The sequence below is a fragment of the Sander lucioperca genome, chromosome 22 (genome assembly GCF_008315115.2).
Source record: "Sander lucioperca isolate FBNREF2018 chromosome 22, SLUC_FBN_1.2, whole genome shotgun sequence".
NCBI classification, from domain to species: Eukaryota; Metazoa; Chordata; class Actinopteri; order Perciformes; family Percidae; genus Sander; species Sander lucioperca.
The window spans coordinates 298,350-319,032 of NC_050194.1; the positions used below are offsets into that span (position 1 = coordinate 298,350).

Below are 20,683 nucleotides of genomic sequence, written 5' to 3' on the forward strand. Positions count from 1 at the left end.
AGCTATCCTGCTGCTAGGGTTACAAAAACATGCTCAAGGTTTCACTTGTGCAAAAAGAGCTGAACATACTGTACGTCTGTGCACGCACGCACGCACACACACACACACACACACACACACACACAAAAGGGCCCTGCCTTAAAAGAAAACACCTTCTCCTCTCTCTGTTCTGACAAAGAAGTGGAAGGTGTGGTTAGCCATACATTCCACTTGACTTGAATTTTTTAAGTAAGTATAAATATGTGTAAACATTTCTCTCTGTGTATTATAATTAGTTTACAGTTAGTCTGAAACCAAAAATCTAAAGTTCCATTCAGTAGGTGTAAATGCATCAAAGTAACCTGGTTAATGTCTGCTTTCTGCATTAACATGATGTCTAGATGTAATTTAAACAGCAAACCTGGTTAACACAAATTGAATTCTGCTGGAGAAACCCAATTGTCTTGTCCATCTATAGGATAAGTCCAGGGATGTTCTATATTTTTCTTATTGTCAAAAACAACAATCAATTGATTCTACTGTACTAAGAAGTGTTCTGTGTGTTTCCAAAGCCTGATACATCTTATTTCCTGCGCCATAAAGCTCCATTGTTATTCAAAAACTACTAAAAATACATCAATAAGCCACACATTTGACATGTTTTTTCACACACACTGTAGTTTTTTTTTTACTCAATCCCACACACACCGTCCTGCTGCTGGAAATACTCACTAAAGAACTAAATGTATATTAATCTGCAGATGAAAGTAGTGCCCAACAAATGCACTAGTTCCTCCTGTTTGAGTAACTGCGAAAAACTACAGTGACCAGTTGTTTTAGGAACTTACTTTTTAATCAAATAATCTCATTAGGACCTGTTTTTAAAGATGTATATATTCAGTAGGAACCAATAAGCTTGGGGGTGACAAATACTTTAGACAGGGAAACTATGGTGTGACAGGAATGCAGAGAAAGTAAGTGTCATTATTAATAGCTATATCCAAGATAAATAAATCCGAAGTTGGACTGAAACTAAAACTGAATAAGTAAAAATGTGTTTCTTAAGCAAAACAGCAGACTGTGTATAAATGCACAAACCTTTGCATAGTAAAGGAAAAGCAGTGTCCCTACTACAGAGTCTGATCTCTCGTTGCACTGCATCACAGATGCTCCAACCAGGAAAAATTAGACCAAATAATAAGCTCTTGAAGCTCCCGCATCATATGTCAATAATACATTTACAATAGGCCAGCCTCAGTTTAAAAATATAGTAGCAGATAAATGTTATAATTATTGACCAGCTGTGCATCTTGAGGTATCCAGGTTACAGCAGTTCTCCGGTTTCCCGCTTTAACCTGATTTGTCCGACTAACCTGAGGCCTGTACTACGAAGCAAGATTTGGCGTTAACGAGGTAACTTCAGGTTCAACCCAGGGTTTTCTGTACCACGACGGTGGATCACTTGTTACCGGGTTCAATCGCCGTGGTAACTTATGCTGAACACCTAACCTGGTCGGGAGCAGGTTATGTTGGAGATTAGAGATCAACTGGTGTAAAAGCACCGCCTACTGACCAATCAACACTCGATTGATAACGGTGTCACCGCAACCGGTGAAAATTAGGACGGTAAGATCAGGCGAAGCTCGGTGCGCGGAGAGGGGGAGAGAGAGGGAGAGAAGGGGAGAGAGGGATGCGCTCATAAAAGTTAAAACATTTAGAGACCGACAACCCCGTTAACATTCCCTGATGGGTATTTTGAAATATATAGATTTGAACGGAAGGGAATTACATATAGGCTATCTGCATCTTGAGCCGTGTGTTGCCAAATGCGCACATCGGTTTGAATTATGTTTTTATATATTTTATTTGCTCTCACATCGCTTCCCCTGCCAGGGTTGCAACTGAAATAATAGGCTAAAGCAACAACAGTTTATGGAAAGCACAAGTGTAATTATGGCATCTAGTGCCTGACTGATGGGGAAGATATTGATAAGCGTTGTGATTTAAGCATTTACAGCGTCGGCTATTTTTTGCCAGCTTTCCTCCTGTTTAAGGAAGCAGCGACTGTATTGCGTTTTGCCTGCAAAACCGTGTCTGTGTTCTTCATATTTATGTAGAATTATAATTTGCTCTTCTTATATACAATATGCGGCTCTGGTAGATGTTTGCGATTGGTCGTGCTGTGCTAACACCGCCTCTTTTATGCGAACGCGCGCGTCGCTGGATTGGGAAACCCTGGGTTGATTGAACTAGTTGTTAACCACCGTCGTGACACAGCTTATGCGGGACCGCGGTTGTTAGGGTTAGTGAAGCCGGGTAACTGAAAGAAATCCAGGGCATGTTGATTTTGATTCGTAGTACAGGCCTCTGATGTCTTTGTGAGTAAACATAGTGACTGTTTTCATACACTGTGACACCAACTAAAGCTTTTATATAAGTAACACAGACATACTGGAAAACGTTTAGCTTGTACTGTATATTTCAGAAATTAAAAATACATCCCCCATTCATCCATTCCTCTCCCTCTACTTTTGCAAACATACCTCTTGGCTTTGGTCAGCTCTTTCTCCCACTCTTTGAGGAGTTTGGGCACCGTAATCTTAGAGCTGTCACGCTCTTTCAGAGACCAAAGGTCTTTGGTCTCCAGAGGCATTTTGTAGCCTTTAATAGCCATACTGAGAGAGAGAGAGAGAGAGAGAGAGAGACAGAAAGAGAAACAGAGAGCAACAGCAGTTTAATTTATATATGAATTAATGAATGATATTTTATTTACATGTCATGCCACTAAGTGGCCCATCCCACACGTCCCAATTACATGACACCAATACAAAAGTCTTTTTGTCCACACACACAACATTCTCTACTTTGCACAAAATGAAGAATAAAGAAAACCTATTACAGCAGCCACAACACAATAGTGTAACCCATACATTGTCCAACTAAACATTTCATACATAAAACAAAACTACAGCCACAGAAAAATAAATAAATAAGTAAAGCTGTAAAACAAAGGAGACATTACAGTGTTGTTAGCCTCCACCTGTCTCAGTGCTTTTGTTCAAAATGAACATTATGCTGTATTGAGAAGACTTGAAACTAGCGATTTGAGACCGTAAATTCAGCTTCTTTTTAGAACCATTGGAGTCGCCTCCTGCTGGAAATCAGATAGAATGCAGGTTTGGCTTTACTTTTCAGATCCGGAAGCTCCGCCATTATTTTTTACAGTCTATGTGTGAGACAGGAGCTACCACTCATCTTAAAAATGGTCTCCCTTGTTTACAGTAATTTAGCTACGGTAACAACAACACCAACATTATTATAAATCAACCAACAAGGTTCGGCTGTAAATAAAGACACCGTCATCATACTTATTTAGCTTAACAAGGCTGCATCCTAGCCAGCTAATTAGTTAGGCTAGGTTGTGAGCTTGTACTATGACTCAATATCAAAGTGACAGCGTTTTTAGTAACAGCTAGCTGGATAATTCAAAGCTAGCTCGGCAGCATTTTGATTCTAAAGATGTTTCTTAGAGAAAGACATAGAGACTGAGCTAGGTCACACTGCTAACACTGGCTCTTCACTTTGAGGAATTTACTTTGTATTTACTAATTACTAAGCAAATCACTATATATACAGTACACAACAAAGTGTGGGTCTATGGATGACGTAGTGGGTGGCAGAGAGCAGTGTGAACCCACCTTGTGAACCACCAGAACGTAATGGTGGAGAGAAAACCTGCTGTGGTTTCAGGGCAGGGATTCTGAGAACAAAATGGAAAATATGCAGACAAATAGGCCAGAGAGGTTAAACAAGGATAAGGATGACAGATGATGATAAGGATACTTCTGGAGTGTGTGTGTGTGTGTGTGTGTGTGCGTGCGTGCGTGCGTGAGTGCGTGCGTGCGTGCGTGCGTGCGTGCGTCCTGCATTTACAAGCACAGAGCAGCTCCAAAGCACACACTCAGACATTCTACCACTCAGGAAACTGAATATACAATGTCAGCAGGAACATAAGATACGACAAACGGACACAGACATGCTTCATGGGTTCTGAGTGGATACTGTAGCAGGATGCATAACTCACAGGGTCTGTGACAACATTGGAGAAGAGAGGAGGCTTTTCATTGAAGCAGCAGAGGATCAGCTCACAGGCCACCAAGCCGAAGTAGAAGTAGAACGTGGTAAATCGCAGCTTGTCGGTCACTTCGCTCTGAAATGTGAAAAGACACACACACACACACACACACACACACACACACACACACACACACACACACACACACACACACACACACAAAGAGATGAGTTCAGACATACAGTTGTAAGCATTGCTTGTCAAGCAGTGTGTTTACAGTACATGCAGGCAAATTAGGCATGGGTATCATTTATCTGTTTTTCAGAGTTGACAGCCATGCAAGCAGCTGTGAGCCTGTACTTATGTACAGCAGTGCTTTGAGTAAATGCTAATGTCAATATGCTTACATGCTCACAATAACAACACTAACATGCCGGTTAGGGCTGGGCAATATGACGATATTTATCGTCAAAACGATATGTCTATTGTACAGTATATATTGTTCCGTCGTTTCTATCGCAATGTAAAAAAAAAAAAACGATATTTACGTCATTGGAGGACCCTCTCCTTTCTGATCCTTGCACGTTATGTTCATTTTGCACTAAATGTCACGGCCACTGCCGTGCCTCAGTATTAATCCCTGTGTGTGTTTGTGTGTGTCGTTCCTATCCTGACACTCATTTTCCTGGCTCTTAGATCCCTGTTCACCAACTGCCATCAATCGGCTCATCACCTCTCCCAGTCTGCTCACTTGCCTCCCATCACTTCATCATCCTTGCCTTATTTTAACCCTGGCTCTTCACACATTTAGTGCTACGTCGTTGATTCTGCTACAGTGGTGGTCCGTGTTCTTGGCCACTTTAAAGTGCCCATATTATGAAAAAATCACTTTTTCTGGGATTTGGGGTGTTATGTTGTGTCTCTGGTGCTTCCACACACATACAAACTTTGAAAAAAATCCATCCATGCTGTTTAGAGTGAGATACGGTTTCTGAATGTGTCCTGCCTTCAGTCTCTGGGTGAGCTGTTCAAAATCGGCACGGCTTGTGACGTCACAAACCGAAACGAGCAGGCTAACCGCAACCATTAGCTCGTAGCGTTAGCATGCTAACGCTAATGCTAACACTAGCATACTAACGCTAGCATGCTACCTCGTTCTCAGTAGCAAAGCACTGCTACAACACACACAAGTTCACCATAATCTACAAAAGAACTACTTACATGTGCGCCCTCATTTAGAAGTCCCCCAGCTAATCCTGCCTTGTAACTGACCGAAGTTGTAGAAACAGCCTTTCTTTTACTGTCTATGGAGCTAGCTAGCTGACATGATCTACATCTGAGCTACTGGGCATGTGCAGTGCAATCAAAGATAGTACAGAAGAAGAAGAAGAAGAAAAGAGGTCTCACTCTGTAGCTAAAACAGAGACCAGGTGAAAAGAGGATCTGCAGCAGTGAGAGAGAGCACTGCAGTACAACAAAAATATGGTGTTTTTTGAAAATGAAACCATGTAAACCTATTCTGGTACAACCTTAAAATACAATTATGAACCTGAAAATGAGCATAATATGGCTGCTTTAATTATGCATTCAAGATTATTCTTAAATTTGCTTTGATTTACCTTTAACCTGTTTCTCTGTGCCACAGGATCTCTGCCTGCCTGCCTGCCTGCTCATCTGCTGCTTTGCCACGCTCACAACCAGCAATATCCATTACTCTGCCTCATTTGCCAGTCACCAGCTCCCACCAGCCAGATTCCCCTCCTTACTTCCATCTTCATTCTCTGCTAATGGACAATAAACCTTCCTTATAATTCATCATCTGGAGTCTGCTTCCTACATAAGGGTTCCCCCATTTTTCAAGTATTTAATTCACTTTATTAAATGAATTACCAGAAATTGTTGGTGGAATGAGATTACTGTGCAAACACTGTGTAAACTAGATTACCTTATTCTGTGCATTCACAACAATCGAGCCATTGTCGAGATGTTGCATGCATGCAAATGTACTAAAAGTTTAACCTCCTCCATTCATTAGATTTTTCACACACAACAATACTCCCAACACACACAACCTTTCTTCACAAACATCTAAATCAGCTGAACACGATTATCAAAAGAGGCGTCACCTTCAACAGCACAAAATCAATTTACTTGTTCTGAATCATATTAGTCCATGGGCTTATTTTCTGGATCAACATGATTATAGCAGCACAGGTCAGCAGTAGTCTGGGCTGACCTCAACACATGGCTGCTTGGTTATCCGCCTGCCGTCCTCACACTAACCGACTGACTGCTTGAGGCACTGCCTTCACGTCTGTCTGCCTGCTGCATGACTGTCTGGGGTTGGTCTTACTTTTAACACTAAAGCAGCTACAAAAAGTATTCACTAAGATTTTTAAATATGAATTTTCTGTTATTTTTATGGTATTTTTTAAGCTGGAAGTATTTTTGGCATAAACAAAGAAAGCTAAAAGTGTTTAGGAAACTACCAAATATTATATATTATATAATTCATCATGTTTGCACAAAAGGACCAAACAGCAACTAATCTGTGACAGCAGTTGTACACACCTTTTGTACTTATACAAAAGAAGTTCCGCCCACACAGCATATGATTTGACAATAAGCTGTAGCTTTAGCCTTACTGTGTGGTGGTATCATGATGATCATCACGACTTGCATTTTTTATTTGTCTGGTCTAATAGATATCGTTTATACATGCTTTGCTATGTTGAGGCTACAATAAAAATTCATGTTGGCTTAGCAATAAATGAGATTATCCTCCACACAGAAACTTCAATATGAGCCAAAGAAAACAGATCTTTGGTAAATCAGAGTAAGCCACTAACATTTTTAAAATACAGACAATCAAGTATGCTAATTAGCAGCAGCAGAGATCCAACAGAAATGTCAAGTCAAGATGTAACAAATAATGGTGCAAAACGTAAACCTGCTTTGTTGCAACAATAAACACAACCCTGACATGTTATCACCAAGACAGTTGTCTAAGAATGTGTTAAAAATGTGTTAACATTAGTATACATTTGGAGTTGTGTTTCTGGCAGCATGATAAAACAGTGCTTCTGCAGATTTCAAGTTAATGAAATTTAAGACTTTTTAATACTATTTTAAGACCATTATGAATGAAATGTAAGACCTATATAACAACATCAAAAATAAAAAAAAAACATCAGATGTCGGAGTCCGGAAACATCGTCTGAAACAATTCCCCGATTTCCTCATTCACATTATAGGACTGGTGTCTAGTAGTCACCGTGTGGGGGACCCAGAGCACCTCCGCTCTAGTGTTGGCTCTGAACTGGCTGATGTTGTTTGCTGAAGACCCTTCACAGCAGTTAGATGTTTCTCACTTTTTGTACAAGACTCCAGCACACCCAACCCAGTTAATTGCTTTCTTGCATAAGAAGCAGTAGGCTTCAAATACATAGTTAGCAACTGGCTTTAACAAGCCCTAAATTCAGTTTTTTTCAAACCAAGTATCGCTAAACTTGCACTTCCCCATAGCTGAAGAACAAAATCTGTTTTATGTCTGTGGTACAACCCGAAAGAGACTCGCGCCAAAAAACACGAGAGCTGACTAGCAGGAATATAAGTTGCATGTTGGTCTCATTTGTGACAGCAAATTATATTTGGGCTAGCGAAAGAAAGAACTACAACACCACAGAATAAGTAAATAACATGTTTTAAAGCTCTGCAGGAGGATTTCAATGAGCATTAGAGGCGTTACATGGACATAGGAAAATTAAGACCTGTTTAAAATTATTTAAGACCTAAAACACAATACTTCAGCAATACTTTTTAGATTTTTATTTAGACCCCACGGAAACCCTGTAAACGTTAAGTATAATATACACTCTTCTTTTATCCCTGCTTTGACCAAGTGTCTGTGCCCTGTTGCATAAACTACCTCAACCCTCTGGTTGTGTGGCTGTAAAACCAAAACAAGGAGCTGAAAGATGCTACAATGCTTTGTAAAGCTGAGGGGAACAGCAGAGTCAAGTTAAAAAATATGTGGGTTCATCACTATAAGTGATTCCTTTTAGATACAAATAGTCAGGTGATCCATTGTTAACATGAAAATACTGATTACAGCAGCTGAAAGTTAACCTTTCCTTGCTTGAAAACAACACTCTTCAGCCTTTGTAGTAGAAATGTTTAATAGGTCACTAATTAAAAGTCTTGTAATTCCAGTAGATTAGAGCTCTACAGTTGTGGTAGCCAGAATTTTCAGCACCTAGCCAAGTAATCACTTGAGTCAGTGGTATTCATAAACTTTATCACTGTATCACTTTATCACTGCTTCTGATACATATTTTACATTTTTTTCCTTGTGTACACATGTCTTGTCTTGTCGCCTTAGGGTTTGTTTGCCGTGTGCTGCCACTCGGTTGGTGAGCTGTGGTGCACTAGAGGTGAGATAAGTATGCTAGAACAACAGGCCTACTATTCCCTCTCTGCTTAGTGGTGCCCTGGGCCGACCCCTTCAAAACATCCACTCACTTTAAGTTCCAAATCAACTCCTGAGGTAACAAGAGGGGGGAGACAGAGCTGACTGATGAAGTAGTCTTAAATGCAAGAGGACACTGAGGATGATAAGAGGCAGAGGAGGAAAGAAAATGGGAAAGAAGAACAAGAGCAAAGATGACCTGTAGTAGTACATGCAGGTTAGGAGACAAGAGAATTGGGGATAAAAATCCGAGGTATATGGTGAGGGGAAAAGATAAAAGGGCCTCAGGCAGAGAAGATGATGACAGACATGTAAAAGGCATTTGAGGGCTACGCTTATTCTCACCTGGCTGGAGGCCTGTAGGATCTTGGAGCGGAAAGGCACGATGGCACACAGCACGGACAGGAACCAGAAGATGAAGAGGACACCTGAGGACTGAACCCCGCGTAACCTCTCATACTGGATCAGAAACGTGGCCAACAGCTGAGAGAGGAGGGAGTGGGGTATTACACAGAGAGAGGAAAAGGGAACGAGTGGGCAAAAACTTAGCAAAAACTAAGTTAGATTAGCCAGGACAGAATCACTGAGGGCATGTAAGGTAAACCACAGTCTGACTGGGTCAGTCTTTCATGCTGACTCCGCCATCATCCGCGGGGTTAGACGGGCTAAAACAGGCTAAAACAGTGTTCTGGCTTTTCTTTAACCCGACTGAATGCTTTCAGCCTTGCTACTGCAATGCTTCTAGTAGAAAGGTTGACCAAAAAACATTGGCATGTCTCTGACAGGAAATGATGACAGTCTATTGATAAGATAAACAGTGTGTAACAAATCCATACTACATACTGATTTAGCATATAGTACTAAATACATATAGTATTTAGTACTATATGCAGTGTGTTTCTCTGTCACTGGAAAAGTGACAGAGATGAGTATACTCAGACTGCATAATAAATGTGGCCGATTTGTGGATTTTGTATGCTTATGCATTTGCAATTTACAAAGGAAATGGAGGAGATGCTCAGAGAATTAATGCATGTGACTGGGCTTCTTACCAGCTGAACAACTTGTATTTGCTTTGAACTCCTGGAAAAGCCAAGAATCCTTTTTGGTTTTGAATAAAATAATAATCAAGTAAACAGCTGTGACTAAACAACACTGCAGAGGCAAACACCTTTTTTAAATACTGTAACAGTGCAGCATGGGTGAGATTGTACATTTTAAAATAGAAGTCTGCCTGCTATCCAGTTAAAATACACTGTGAGCTTTAGTTGGATAGCTATAGTGAACCATTAATGACTAGCTATATAGACCAGAAAAATTAATTGAAAAAAATAACCAATAGATAATAATAATTTATGACAAAATAATCATTAGATGTAGCCCTGGCTTAGCTCGACAGCTACTCTGCAGTTGTAGTGGCTTGAATACATATTCCATTTAAATTTATATGCAAGTGCATATGTCTTCATATTATATCATTTTGGATTTTACATTTCTTTAACTATATTCAGAGTTTCTAGACAGCAATGAAACTTAATCAACGCACACCTGAATAAAAGTGTCTGAATAACTTTTACAGTGTAGGTTTGGTGAGGCTATCAGTTATCATACTGTGTCCTCAGATACCGTCTTTTTACTGTGTGCTCCGTATTTGACTACATTTGTATATGTAAAAACATTTTTGTATACTTGTTTGGTTGTACCAGCTTCCAAGCCACAACTTATTCAAATGTTGAAATGTTCAACATGTTAACACTAAACAAGGTGTTTGAACAAAAGACAGTTGACTGAAGTCAGAAAGAGCTATTGAGTGCATTAGATTATAAAAACAGAACCACACATCCTCTTACAAAACCTCAAAGAGGCTTCTTCTCACGAGATCAAAACTTGTGCAGTTTCTGGATAGACATATCCTCACCATTGTCATGCCGAGAACCAGAGGGGTGATTAAGTAGATGGGTGGCTGGCTGTGCCCCTGCCGCAGCTCGTGAAATGTGTAGAAGAGATCTGTCCAACACACAATCGATAACAACAAGCCAAGCGCCTGAGAGCAGACAGAGAGAGAAAGAAAAAAAAAAAAAAGAGAGAGACATTAAATACTATAATAACAGATTTGACAGTAAGCTGTAGCTTTAGCCTTACTGTGTGTGGTGGTATCATGATGATCATCATGACTTGCATTTTTCATTTGTCTGTTCTAATAGATATCTTTTATACATGCTTTGCTATGTTGAGGCCACAATAAAAATTCATGGTGGCTTAGCAATAAATGAGATTATCATTAACTTGAATATAAGCCAAAGAAAACAATCTGAGTAAGCCACTAACATTTTTACAATACAGACAATCAAGTATGCTAATTAGCAGCAGCAGAGATCCAACAGAAATGTCAAGTCAAGATGTAACAAATAATGGTGCAAAACGTAAACCTGCTTTGTTGCAACAATAAACACAACCCTGACATGTTATCACCTTAGACAGTTGTCTAAAAAAGTGTTAACAAATGTGTTAGCAAACAGCAGCCAATTTACACATTCAGCAGACTTGGAAAGAGACATTAAATACTATAATAACAGAGGGATGTAAGGAAGATGTTTAACTGGCTAGTAACTAGGGCTGGGTTTAAAAAATCTATTTTCCAATTCAAATCGATTTTCATTTGAATGATCAGATTCGATAAAAAAAAAATCAAAATTCGATCTCTGTCTGTATCATATGAAACTAAGATCTAAGGAATCCACTGGTACCAACTATGCCATGCTAGCTTGTCGGAAAGGGGGTTAAATAACGTTCCAAAGTTAGGCTACATTTTGGCGAGGCATATCTACAATGAGTTTAACTCAAATAATGAGTTAAACATATTTTAGAGAAATCCCCATGAGCTAAAACGTTTAGATTTCCAACTATTCTGAACGCTCTGGTTTCAACAGTTTGTTCTACTCTCGGCTAAGTCTTACGCAACTCTAAGCCGGCCTTCTATAATTGGTCATCTGCCCCAGGTAGGCAGGACTGGAGTGCTTTTTTTTTTTTTTTTAAAGTGCTCATATTATGCTCATTTTCAGGTTCATAATTGTATTCAGAGGTTATATCAGAATAGGTTTACATGGTTTAATTTTCAAAAAACACCATATTTTTGTTGTACTACACATTGCTGCAGCTCCTCTTTTCACCCTGTGTTGAGCTCTCTGTTTTAGCTACCGAGTGAGGCATATCACTTCTATTCCATCTTTGTTGGGAGTCACACATGCGCAGGCCTAGGTCAGCACTACAAGCCAGTCAGAAGCAGAGTATGAGGGCGTGCCACGCTAGCAGCTAGGCGAGCATTATAACATGTGTTACAAAGTGACGCACGTCCGTCACGGAAGTAAAGGCTGGACTACAATAGAGCTGTTTGGAGCAGTTTGTGAACAGTGTTTTCTGTTGGAGATGGTAAGTCCCTTTGGGGTGAACATTGGGCTTTTTCACTTTGTAAACCTATTACATGCACAAAAAAGATATATAACACAATAAAGGAAAGGGGAAAAGCCAAAAAGCATAATATGAGCACTTTAAGCCACTGAGGTGTTAACATTGTTGCATTTAACAACTAGCTACATTCTAACGGCAGTAAAATATGTCATCTTGGCTGCTAGTGTTGTCAAATTCTCCCCAATTCTGAGTCACATTACTCCTGAAACATGTTCTGTTTATGTAGTATTTGGTTTAAGAGCCTTTATCTGCGACCATTTTTGACTGTAGAAAGTGCTGCTATATTTGTTTAGTGTCCACTGCTAACTATAGTAGCTACATGGCTAACGGCAGTAAACAATATCATCTGGGCTGCCAATGTTGGTAAATTCTCCCCAATTCAGGGTCGCATTACTGCTAACATGTCCGATTGTGTAGCGTTTGGTTCATAAGCCTTTATCTGCGATTTTTGACAGTAGAAAGTGCTGCTTCATTCCACTACAATCTAACGTTAGCATACTGCTAACTATTAAGTAGTTGCATGCTAATGCGACATAGCTGTAATCTTGGTGGCCAATGCTGGTCATTTCTCCCCAAATTCCGGTCACTTTACTGCTGGGACATGTCCGGTTGTGTAGTGTTTGGTTTAGAAGCCTTTATTGGTGATTTTTCACAGTACAAAGTCCTGCTATATACTCCGTTGCAGTAGCTCCAGCTTCAACTAGCTAGTGAAACAAAACTGGAGCTCACCGGAGATTCCAGGAAACACGGTGGCCAATCAGAGCAGACTGGGCTTTTTCGGGAGGAGGGATTAAAGAGACAGGCTCTGCTACAGAGCATCTCATACAGAGGGTGAATACAGGTGCAGCAGCCATGGGCAGTACGAGACAAATAAAGTCTTTTTTTTAACATTAAAGCATATACACATGTTCTAGTACAAACACAAAATGCAGGTTTTATCCTGAAAATGCTATATAATAGTTGCCCTTTAATAATGCACCAGGTTAGAGGGTTCCTTTACAATTGTAAAATCTCATCTCTCACTTAACATCCAAGATAAATTGGTTTTGCAACTGAAATATCCCCCATTCGAATTGTTTTTTAATCGAATCAAGACCTTGTGAATTGAAATCAAGTCAATTCAGGAAATCAGTGACAATACCCAGCCCTACTAGTAACCAAAGGGTTAGGGTTAGGGTTAGGCGCCAGAGGAAATTGAGAAGAAAGACTCCCACTTGTTTTTAACAATAAGGGTAGCAATAATTAAACAAATAACAAGAAACTGGTTGAAAAAATAGGTAACTAAGTATGAATGGAAAGAGTTCCAAAACCTCCCTAAAAGACTCTTTGTATTACCAGAATTTTATCCATTTGGTCTAACAAAATTTGGAAAGTCTAGAAGAGCAGTATGATTGCATTATTTTATCCCGTTTATACTGTACGTGCGGTAGGTAAACAGTAATCAAGCCAACTGGGCCAGCTAGCTAGTTAGCCCAGCTTATGTGCTTCCACTTTGCGAGTAAAAAAAACAGCATGATGGGTCCTCCTAAATTTTAAATATTATCAAGGGACAGATGTCTTAAATCGCACAAAAAGGAGCAGCAACATTCGTAGACTACAGGGCTATGACATGCTCCAGTCAGTAGTGCACCATGGAAATTAAGGTTTACGGTGTGTCTGCTAGCAAGTCAGCTGCCCACCCAGAGGTCTGAAGCAAACCGCTGTTCCCATAAACTGACAACAAAAATTGTTTTATCCTCTTTTTATAAATCATGCATAGCTGCAGGCAGCATCATTATAATTTTAAGTGAGGAGAATTCCAAGTTCAGTTTAACTGAACCAAATATAACTGGTTTGGTGGCAGCCAATGAAGTACTGAACAGCCAGCTGTACTCATAAACACAAGTGGACAGCGCTGAGTGAACAACATCAAACAAATGTATCAGTCTAACCTTGCTTTTGGAGTACACTGTGATAAAATATACAACAATGAAGTCCAATCTCACCGTTTTGATTCTGTTCATAATGGACATCATGATGTAGTCTCTGTTGCTCCTCTTGAGATAGAAGATGTAGATGGGGCAGACAACCCAAAGGTAGATGCACGGCAGCCATGACAGGACAGAGAGCTGAAAACACTCTGGGAGGTCGGGCCGATCTGTGTGGAACGTCTGATTGGCTACCTGCAGAGACATATAACATGGGGAAGAGCTCTTTAGTTACAGTCCTGCATTTCTTATCAACCAATCCCAAACTGTGCTATCTAAACTTTCCCACTGACCAGCAGAAATCAAGACTCAGGCACACACTTTAAACAGGGCACACCTCCAACACCACCCCACACAAACACACCACCACAGCTTCATCAGACCAGATGTTTTCCTTGAAGTGAAAACTGTAAACACTTTGAGAATATTTACCCATCTCTATGGTCATGATGTGAAATCTAGTTCTTCACGTTTTTATATTCCAAGATTACTAGCAAAGGTCAGAGCCACAGCAGCCTAACAACATTCCTCTAACCTTAGATCATTTATTATCCAGGAATGTAAGTGTGCTTTTTTAAACTAAAATCAGATTCAAAGGCTGAAGGAAATACCACACATGCATACACAGACGTAAAAATAAAAATTTAACTTTTAGTGAATGTAGGCGCAGGAATGACTACATGTGACACATGATTCTGTGTTTTTTCTTCCCAAAAATCATCAGATTATTTTTCAGCTATTACCAAGGTATATTAACTGAAGAAAAATGGCATCAAGCCACCTACTACATTCAATGTTTGAACATCTAATGTGGTCTGTGTGGTTGCTTTTTTTTTTTTTTTTTTAAATGTAATTTTTCAATGCTGTGAGCATCACAAATAAAATTAGATTCAACTCCATTGTAATTAGTGACAGCAGAAATCTCAGTGACAGATATCCAGAAACATAGACAAATAAAACCGAAATGATCTACTTCCAGGCCTGCAAACAATAGGATGATAAAGGTTCTGAAACTGTCATTATGACGCTATGTGCCTCTTTCTTGACTCTTTTCTTCCTTGACCACTTCTCTCCTTCTCTCTGCTGCACTTGAGAATGTCTGACAGTGAATTAACTGACACCTGCAGTATAGAGTTTACGCACCATAAAAAAAGACAGGCAGTCAAGGCAAAGAAGCCAAACGTGTCAATTCGGGGAGCTAATGTGATAAATTCTGTGCTTTTCTGGAGAGATAACATGCATTAAAAATATGCTGCCAGTGTGGGATTAGTGGGAGAATAGGGGCGAACTTCGCAACGTAAGTTGCCGCTGCCACTGGACCAGACAAAAGCTGAAGGTAGGCCCTATCTCTCTTTGGGTAAGATTACTGTAGCTCAGTTAACCCCCACAGGTCTAAGCCATTTTTCCTATCTTTGGCCCACCTGGTCTCCTTTTGTAATAATGCATGTATAACATCCACACTGTAATGCACAATCATGTTATATTAGGGCCGTCAAACGATAAAATTTTCTTAATTGCGATTAATCGTTGAATTTCTATAGTTAATCGCGATTAATCGCATGTTTTTAAAAATTCTATTATTTTGCATTTCAGAACTGTTTTTAAGTACATATAAACAATGTAAAGCCATTCTTACCAGTGTATCTTGATTGGGAATCAAATGAATGCAAAGAAAGTGACTTTATGAACTTAATTTTAAGATTTGTATTTGTTTATTATATATTTAATCTAGTCATACATTTGAATTTAACAACAACTTTCAATGCACCACGAGGCTGTAAATTACCAGTTTCATTGAACGCACCGTCTGTGTTTTTCCGACAACAGCAGCTGCAGATTGTTACATCCCGGTGTCGGAATCCTAGCTGTCAGCATTGTAACCGTGTTTAATCCAGCTACTAGCTAGCGGTAGGCTAACATTAGCTGCTGTCGAGTATAGTCTTAACTAGCGTCACGTGCAGCGATGTTTCTGTTGCCTGTAACGTCTGTTTCAGAGCATCAGAGAGAAGTGCAGACATATCAGTGGCACCAGAATGAGGCACCGAAATCCGCGTTGCTATTCCTTCAGTAGCAGGATGTGTTACGAGGAAGTACGGCAAAATAGTAGCCTGTTAGGCACGACGCAAAGCCGAGTGAAGTGAAAATAAATTAATAAATGGCGGCATGCGATTAATACGATAAAAAAAAATTAACGCATTATGCTCGACCCTTAATCGCATTGCGATTAACGTGTTAATGCTGACAGCCCTATGTTATATACATCTTTTTTTTCAAGAAAAATATGTAACATAGCACACACAATATGAATGCTGCAGTGATGTCACAAGAGTTATATGCCCATGAAGACAAAACAAAAAACGGGGATTGAATCTCACAAATATTTATTCAATAATTGTGATTTGCCCAGGGGAAGTGCAAACACGTGTGCCCTAACTTAAGTACTTTCTCAATTTATGCCACTTCTGTTGCTTCCACACTCACAAAACCACACAGAGACCTGAAAACATGGTCATATAGGTTCATTAGGTTAAGAAACTTCTGTAAATTGAGCTCAAAGTGAGATGATGTGTTAATGTTAAACTTTTCCACAACATTGTATGAAACCGTACGATTCATTTGTTTTGCTGCTGAGGAACAATAACTGAGTGATCCAGAGGCCATCTGGAGGAGAAAGGTAAAGTAAACATGAATCATAGTGAGATGCAGCCCTGACAGAGTGGTTATCTTTTGTGGTAACAGTTGACAGCCCACCCACAGATGGAAACAAGATAAACACAGCTGCTGCTAGCCTCCAACTCTCCCATATATCACCACACCCATCTGCTGAAGCAAGTGTGTACGGCTTAGTGTGTGTGTGTGTGTGTGTGTGTGTGTGTGTGTGTGTGTGTGTGTGTGTGTGTGTGTGTGTGTAAAAGTGTTGCGGTTGTAAGGAGGTGATGGGTAAAAACTTGTGTTGGTGTGTGTAGCGCGGTGTGGAGGGCAGCTGTAAATTATCCATCTTTACTTAAGAAGTTCTGTCCGTTCTGGCTAATGAGCCTTAAACAAACTGAACTGGTGGTTTCATAACTCTTCTTGACAGGAAAGATTTTGATTCCGAAATCGCCATGGCCAAACATACCTGACTCCATTTAAATAATGGACAGATAGTCTAGCTAGCTGTCTGGATTTACCCTGTAGAGATCTGAGGAGCAGTTGACCATAGTCCTCATATATCCACCAGAGTTTAAAATTCCAACACAAAGGAAGCGGAAGGAAGCGGAAAGAAGCGGAAGGAAATGGACATCGGCGAAAATGCATTTCCTGCGGCACCGGAGCAATCCCGGAAGTGGAACGTCATGGATATAGACTAGTTTCACTGTGCTATAGGATACTCGGATGGGCATTTCTGATGTTTTAGTAAATGTTGTTTTTTAATCAAGAAAATATTTGGCAGATCTATCAACACAACACTGAAGCCAAACAGGACATACTCATGCTCCTTTTGCTTGTGCTATATATTTGTTAGAAGTCATGGCTTCTACAGTGTTTGCATTGCAAATGTGTCCACAGCACAACAACTGATATGCCCTGCATTCCAACATTTCCCAGTCCTTATGCCAACAGCACAGTATTTTTGTTTATACTCTATCTAACACACGTACCTATCTTACTCGGCATGGAACAAAGTACTGAAAAGTAAATGTCAAATTTAAAAGCATTCAGATATCTCCACTGCACAGTGGGGGAAAGGCTATGAGCAAATACCATGTTTAATAACTGCCCATTACAGACAAGGAGTTTTTCTTTACTCACACACGTTAATTCTTATCTTGGTGACAAAGGCACTGAATGTACATAAAACATTGTTTAATTAGTTTCTGCTATGGTGGCTCACCTTTTTTTTTTTCAATTTTTATTGATTTTCCATTAAACCAAGTAGCATTTTCTACAGCGCATATTGGACCAAATGTATACAAACATAGTATGGCTGTGCTATACAGATACTAAAAAATGTGAAAGATACCCCCACCCCACCCAACCATCCCAGTTTGTCCCCTAAAATCCAGATCATCACAAAAATAATTGTCCATTGAAGTGCTTGTCCAACTAAGGATTGCAGAAGGAGCATATACAATTTAGCACAACGTTTCTAAATAAGTGATTGGGTGGCTCACCTTTTAAATGGAATGTTCATGTAAACATACAAGACAATGGAGAAACTTTTAAAACATTTCTCAGCAGATATTAACCTCTACGTTTTCTTCTTTCTTCATTTCCATGGATAAAAGGATAAAATAAATGAATTGACTGATTGATTGCTATGATTTGTGAGCTATTTGGTCAGCTGCAGCCATCCCATCCACTGCCCCTCCTGCTCTTAGAGCTTCCTCTATAATACCATTCGAATTTCATTTATTTTTTTTAATATTCGAATAATATTTGAATATTTAATGCTCAAATGCAGCCTGTTATTATGTACTACACTACTCAGTAGAGATGTTCCGATACCTCGGTATCGGCTCCGATACTGCCTAAAACGTTGGTATCGGTATCGGGAAGTACTGGGGTTTATGCACTGATCCGATACCATGTAATAAAGCCCTAAAGAAAATCTACATTAAAGTAGTTTATTGATGTTCTTTTTCCGTTATAACTGACTGTCAAACTGCATAATAAAAGAAAGTTCTGTGGCATTCATTGTTCATGTTTCACAAAGAGTTTAACCTGAGCCAGACTGACAACAAAGATAGAAATAATATCACATCCATACAGGGATAGTAGCATACAGTTGTTAAAACATAATAAAATATATGACACACTGGTATCAGATCGGCACTCAGTATCGGCCGATATGCAAGTTCAGGTATCAGAATCGGTATCTGGAAGCAAAAAATGGTATCGGGTAGGGCTGCAACAACAAATCGATAAAATCGATAAAATTCGATTATTAAAAAAGTTGGCAACGAATTTCATTATCGATTCGTTGTGTCGCGCGACACGCCACTCAGTCGCGGAGATTGCAATTGAGTTGAGTGCCGTGCGGTGCGGTGCGGAGCGGTGCGGAGCGGAGCGGTGCGGAGCGGAGCGGAGCGGAGCGGAGCGGTGCGGAGCGGCGTGGATCGAAAGAGAAGAAAAAAGAGCAGAGCGGGGGTAGAGGAAATACGGAGAGAGACCGGACCCTTAACGTTGTTCTGAAACACATGGCGGAGGCAGAGAAATCAGTACGACCTAAGTCATCCAAGGTGTGGGAGATTTCACACTAAATAAATCAAAAACGTGTTAATTGCAAGATAAGCAAAAGCGACACGGCATGGCACGGGCGCACCACGGTGATGATTCAGCACCTAAAACGTAAACATGTTGGAGTCCTTGATGAGGAGGAAGGGAGTTCAACAGCAGGGTAAAGTCACTACAGAATCCTACTTTTGTTCCGTTTTGAAGTGAGGAACGTAACGTCTCTCTTCTGGTGCTGGTGTGGTGTTTACTCGTTATCCAGCTGACTAGCATGACAAGCTAGCGTTAGCTCGTTAATAACAGTAGTAAAGCAGGACTAAAGACACGTTTTTATTCACTCGCCTTTTTTGGCCTATTCATTTTTCAATCTATTGTCATATATATATTCTGTGCTTTGTCCCATATCAGTTATTGTTGACATATATATTTGTGTGTGTTGTACTTTTTAATTTCATTTTAAAGTTCTTTTATAGCACTTGGTCATCTTAAGCTGTGTTTAAATGTGGTGTACAAATGAACTTAACTTGCACTTACTACAATGATGGTAATAATTTAATGAATAAGCTTCAAGTGAACATGTGTGTGTGTGTGTGTGTGTGTGTGTGTGTGTGTGTGTGTGTGTTTTGTCTGTATCTGCTCTTTGAGTTACTTACCTTTACACAACTATTAACTAAAACAACAAGTATGTATGTATGTATTGAGTTGATGTAAATGAATGCTTTTTTGTTTTTTTATCCGATTCATCGATTAATCGAAAAAATAATCGACAGATTAATCGATTATTAAAATAATCGTTAGTTGCAGCCCTAGTATCGGGCCATCTCTACTACTCAGGCTTATGTATTGGCAATGCCACTATAAGCATTTGGTTGTTGTTACATGTTCTGTCCACTAGAGGGACTTCCAACATCAGCCTAGCCTTGAAGGGGATCTACGTCACGGTGCATTGCATGAACAAGTGTAGCTAGTGAAGCAGCTCTGTTGTAAAGGCTAACGTTGCTCAGTTAGCACAATGACATCATGTTAGAAAGCACAGCCAAAACGATTTGTCATAAAGTAAAGCAACAACAGTGTTAGCCACGATGCTAACGGCATTGATAACTAAGCCAAACGGTGCTAGGCTCCAAAACTCGCGACGCAGTTAGGAAACCAGAACAAATACATTTTTATTACTTCATTATTTGCTTTACATGATTAAAATTGTGTGGACAATGAGTAGACTGCAATTCATTTCCTGCAATAAAAAGAACAAATAGCTACGACTGTAATGCAAATAGATATTTTCCTTTGTGGAGGTTGCTACCGAGGGAGAGCAAAGCTGGTCTCACAAATGTACAGGGATCTTGCTCAGTCTATGGGATGAATAGAAGAAGATGTACTTTATTAATCCGCCGCAAGGGGAAATTAAATTTTTACACTCTGTCGGTGTTACACATTACACACAGGCCCAAAATACACAAAAATAAACCCCTCCAGCTACCAGTCAACACTCCATACTTGGTCTGCACAGGG

The 20,683-nt window shown here is 39.8% G+C and overlaps 1 protein-coding gene across 4 annotated transcripts in view; it reads right to left on the reverse strand.

Moving 5' to 3' along the window:
• Positions 1–20,683, reverse strand: part of abcc3 (ATP-binding cassette, sub-family C (CFTR/MRP), member 3) — a 73,137-nt gene that overhangs the window by 34,818 nt on the left and 17,636 nt on the right. For all 4 annotated transcript variants that reach the window (XR_004896316.1, XM_035997306.1, XM_031291137.1 and 1 more), the window contains exons 2-7: positions 13,976–14,152; positions 10,441–10,566; positions 8,868–9,005; positions 4,064–4,189; positions 3,678–3,739; positions 2,523–2,654 (exon numbers count right to left, since the gene is read on the reverse strand). Coding sequence is in view for 3 of the 4 variants with exons in the window: in XM_035997306.1 (XP_035853199.1) it covers positions 2,523–2,654; positions 3,678–3,739; positions 4,064–4,189; positions 8,868–9,005; positions 10,441–10,566; positions 13,976–14,152 (761 nt within the window). In the remaining variant the exon portion in view is untranslated. The remainder of the gene's footprint in view (positions 1–2,522; positions 2,655–3,677; positions 3,740–4,063; positions 4,190–8,867; positions 9,006–10,440; positions 10,567–13,975; positions 14,153–20,683) is intronic.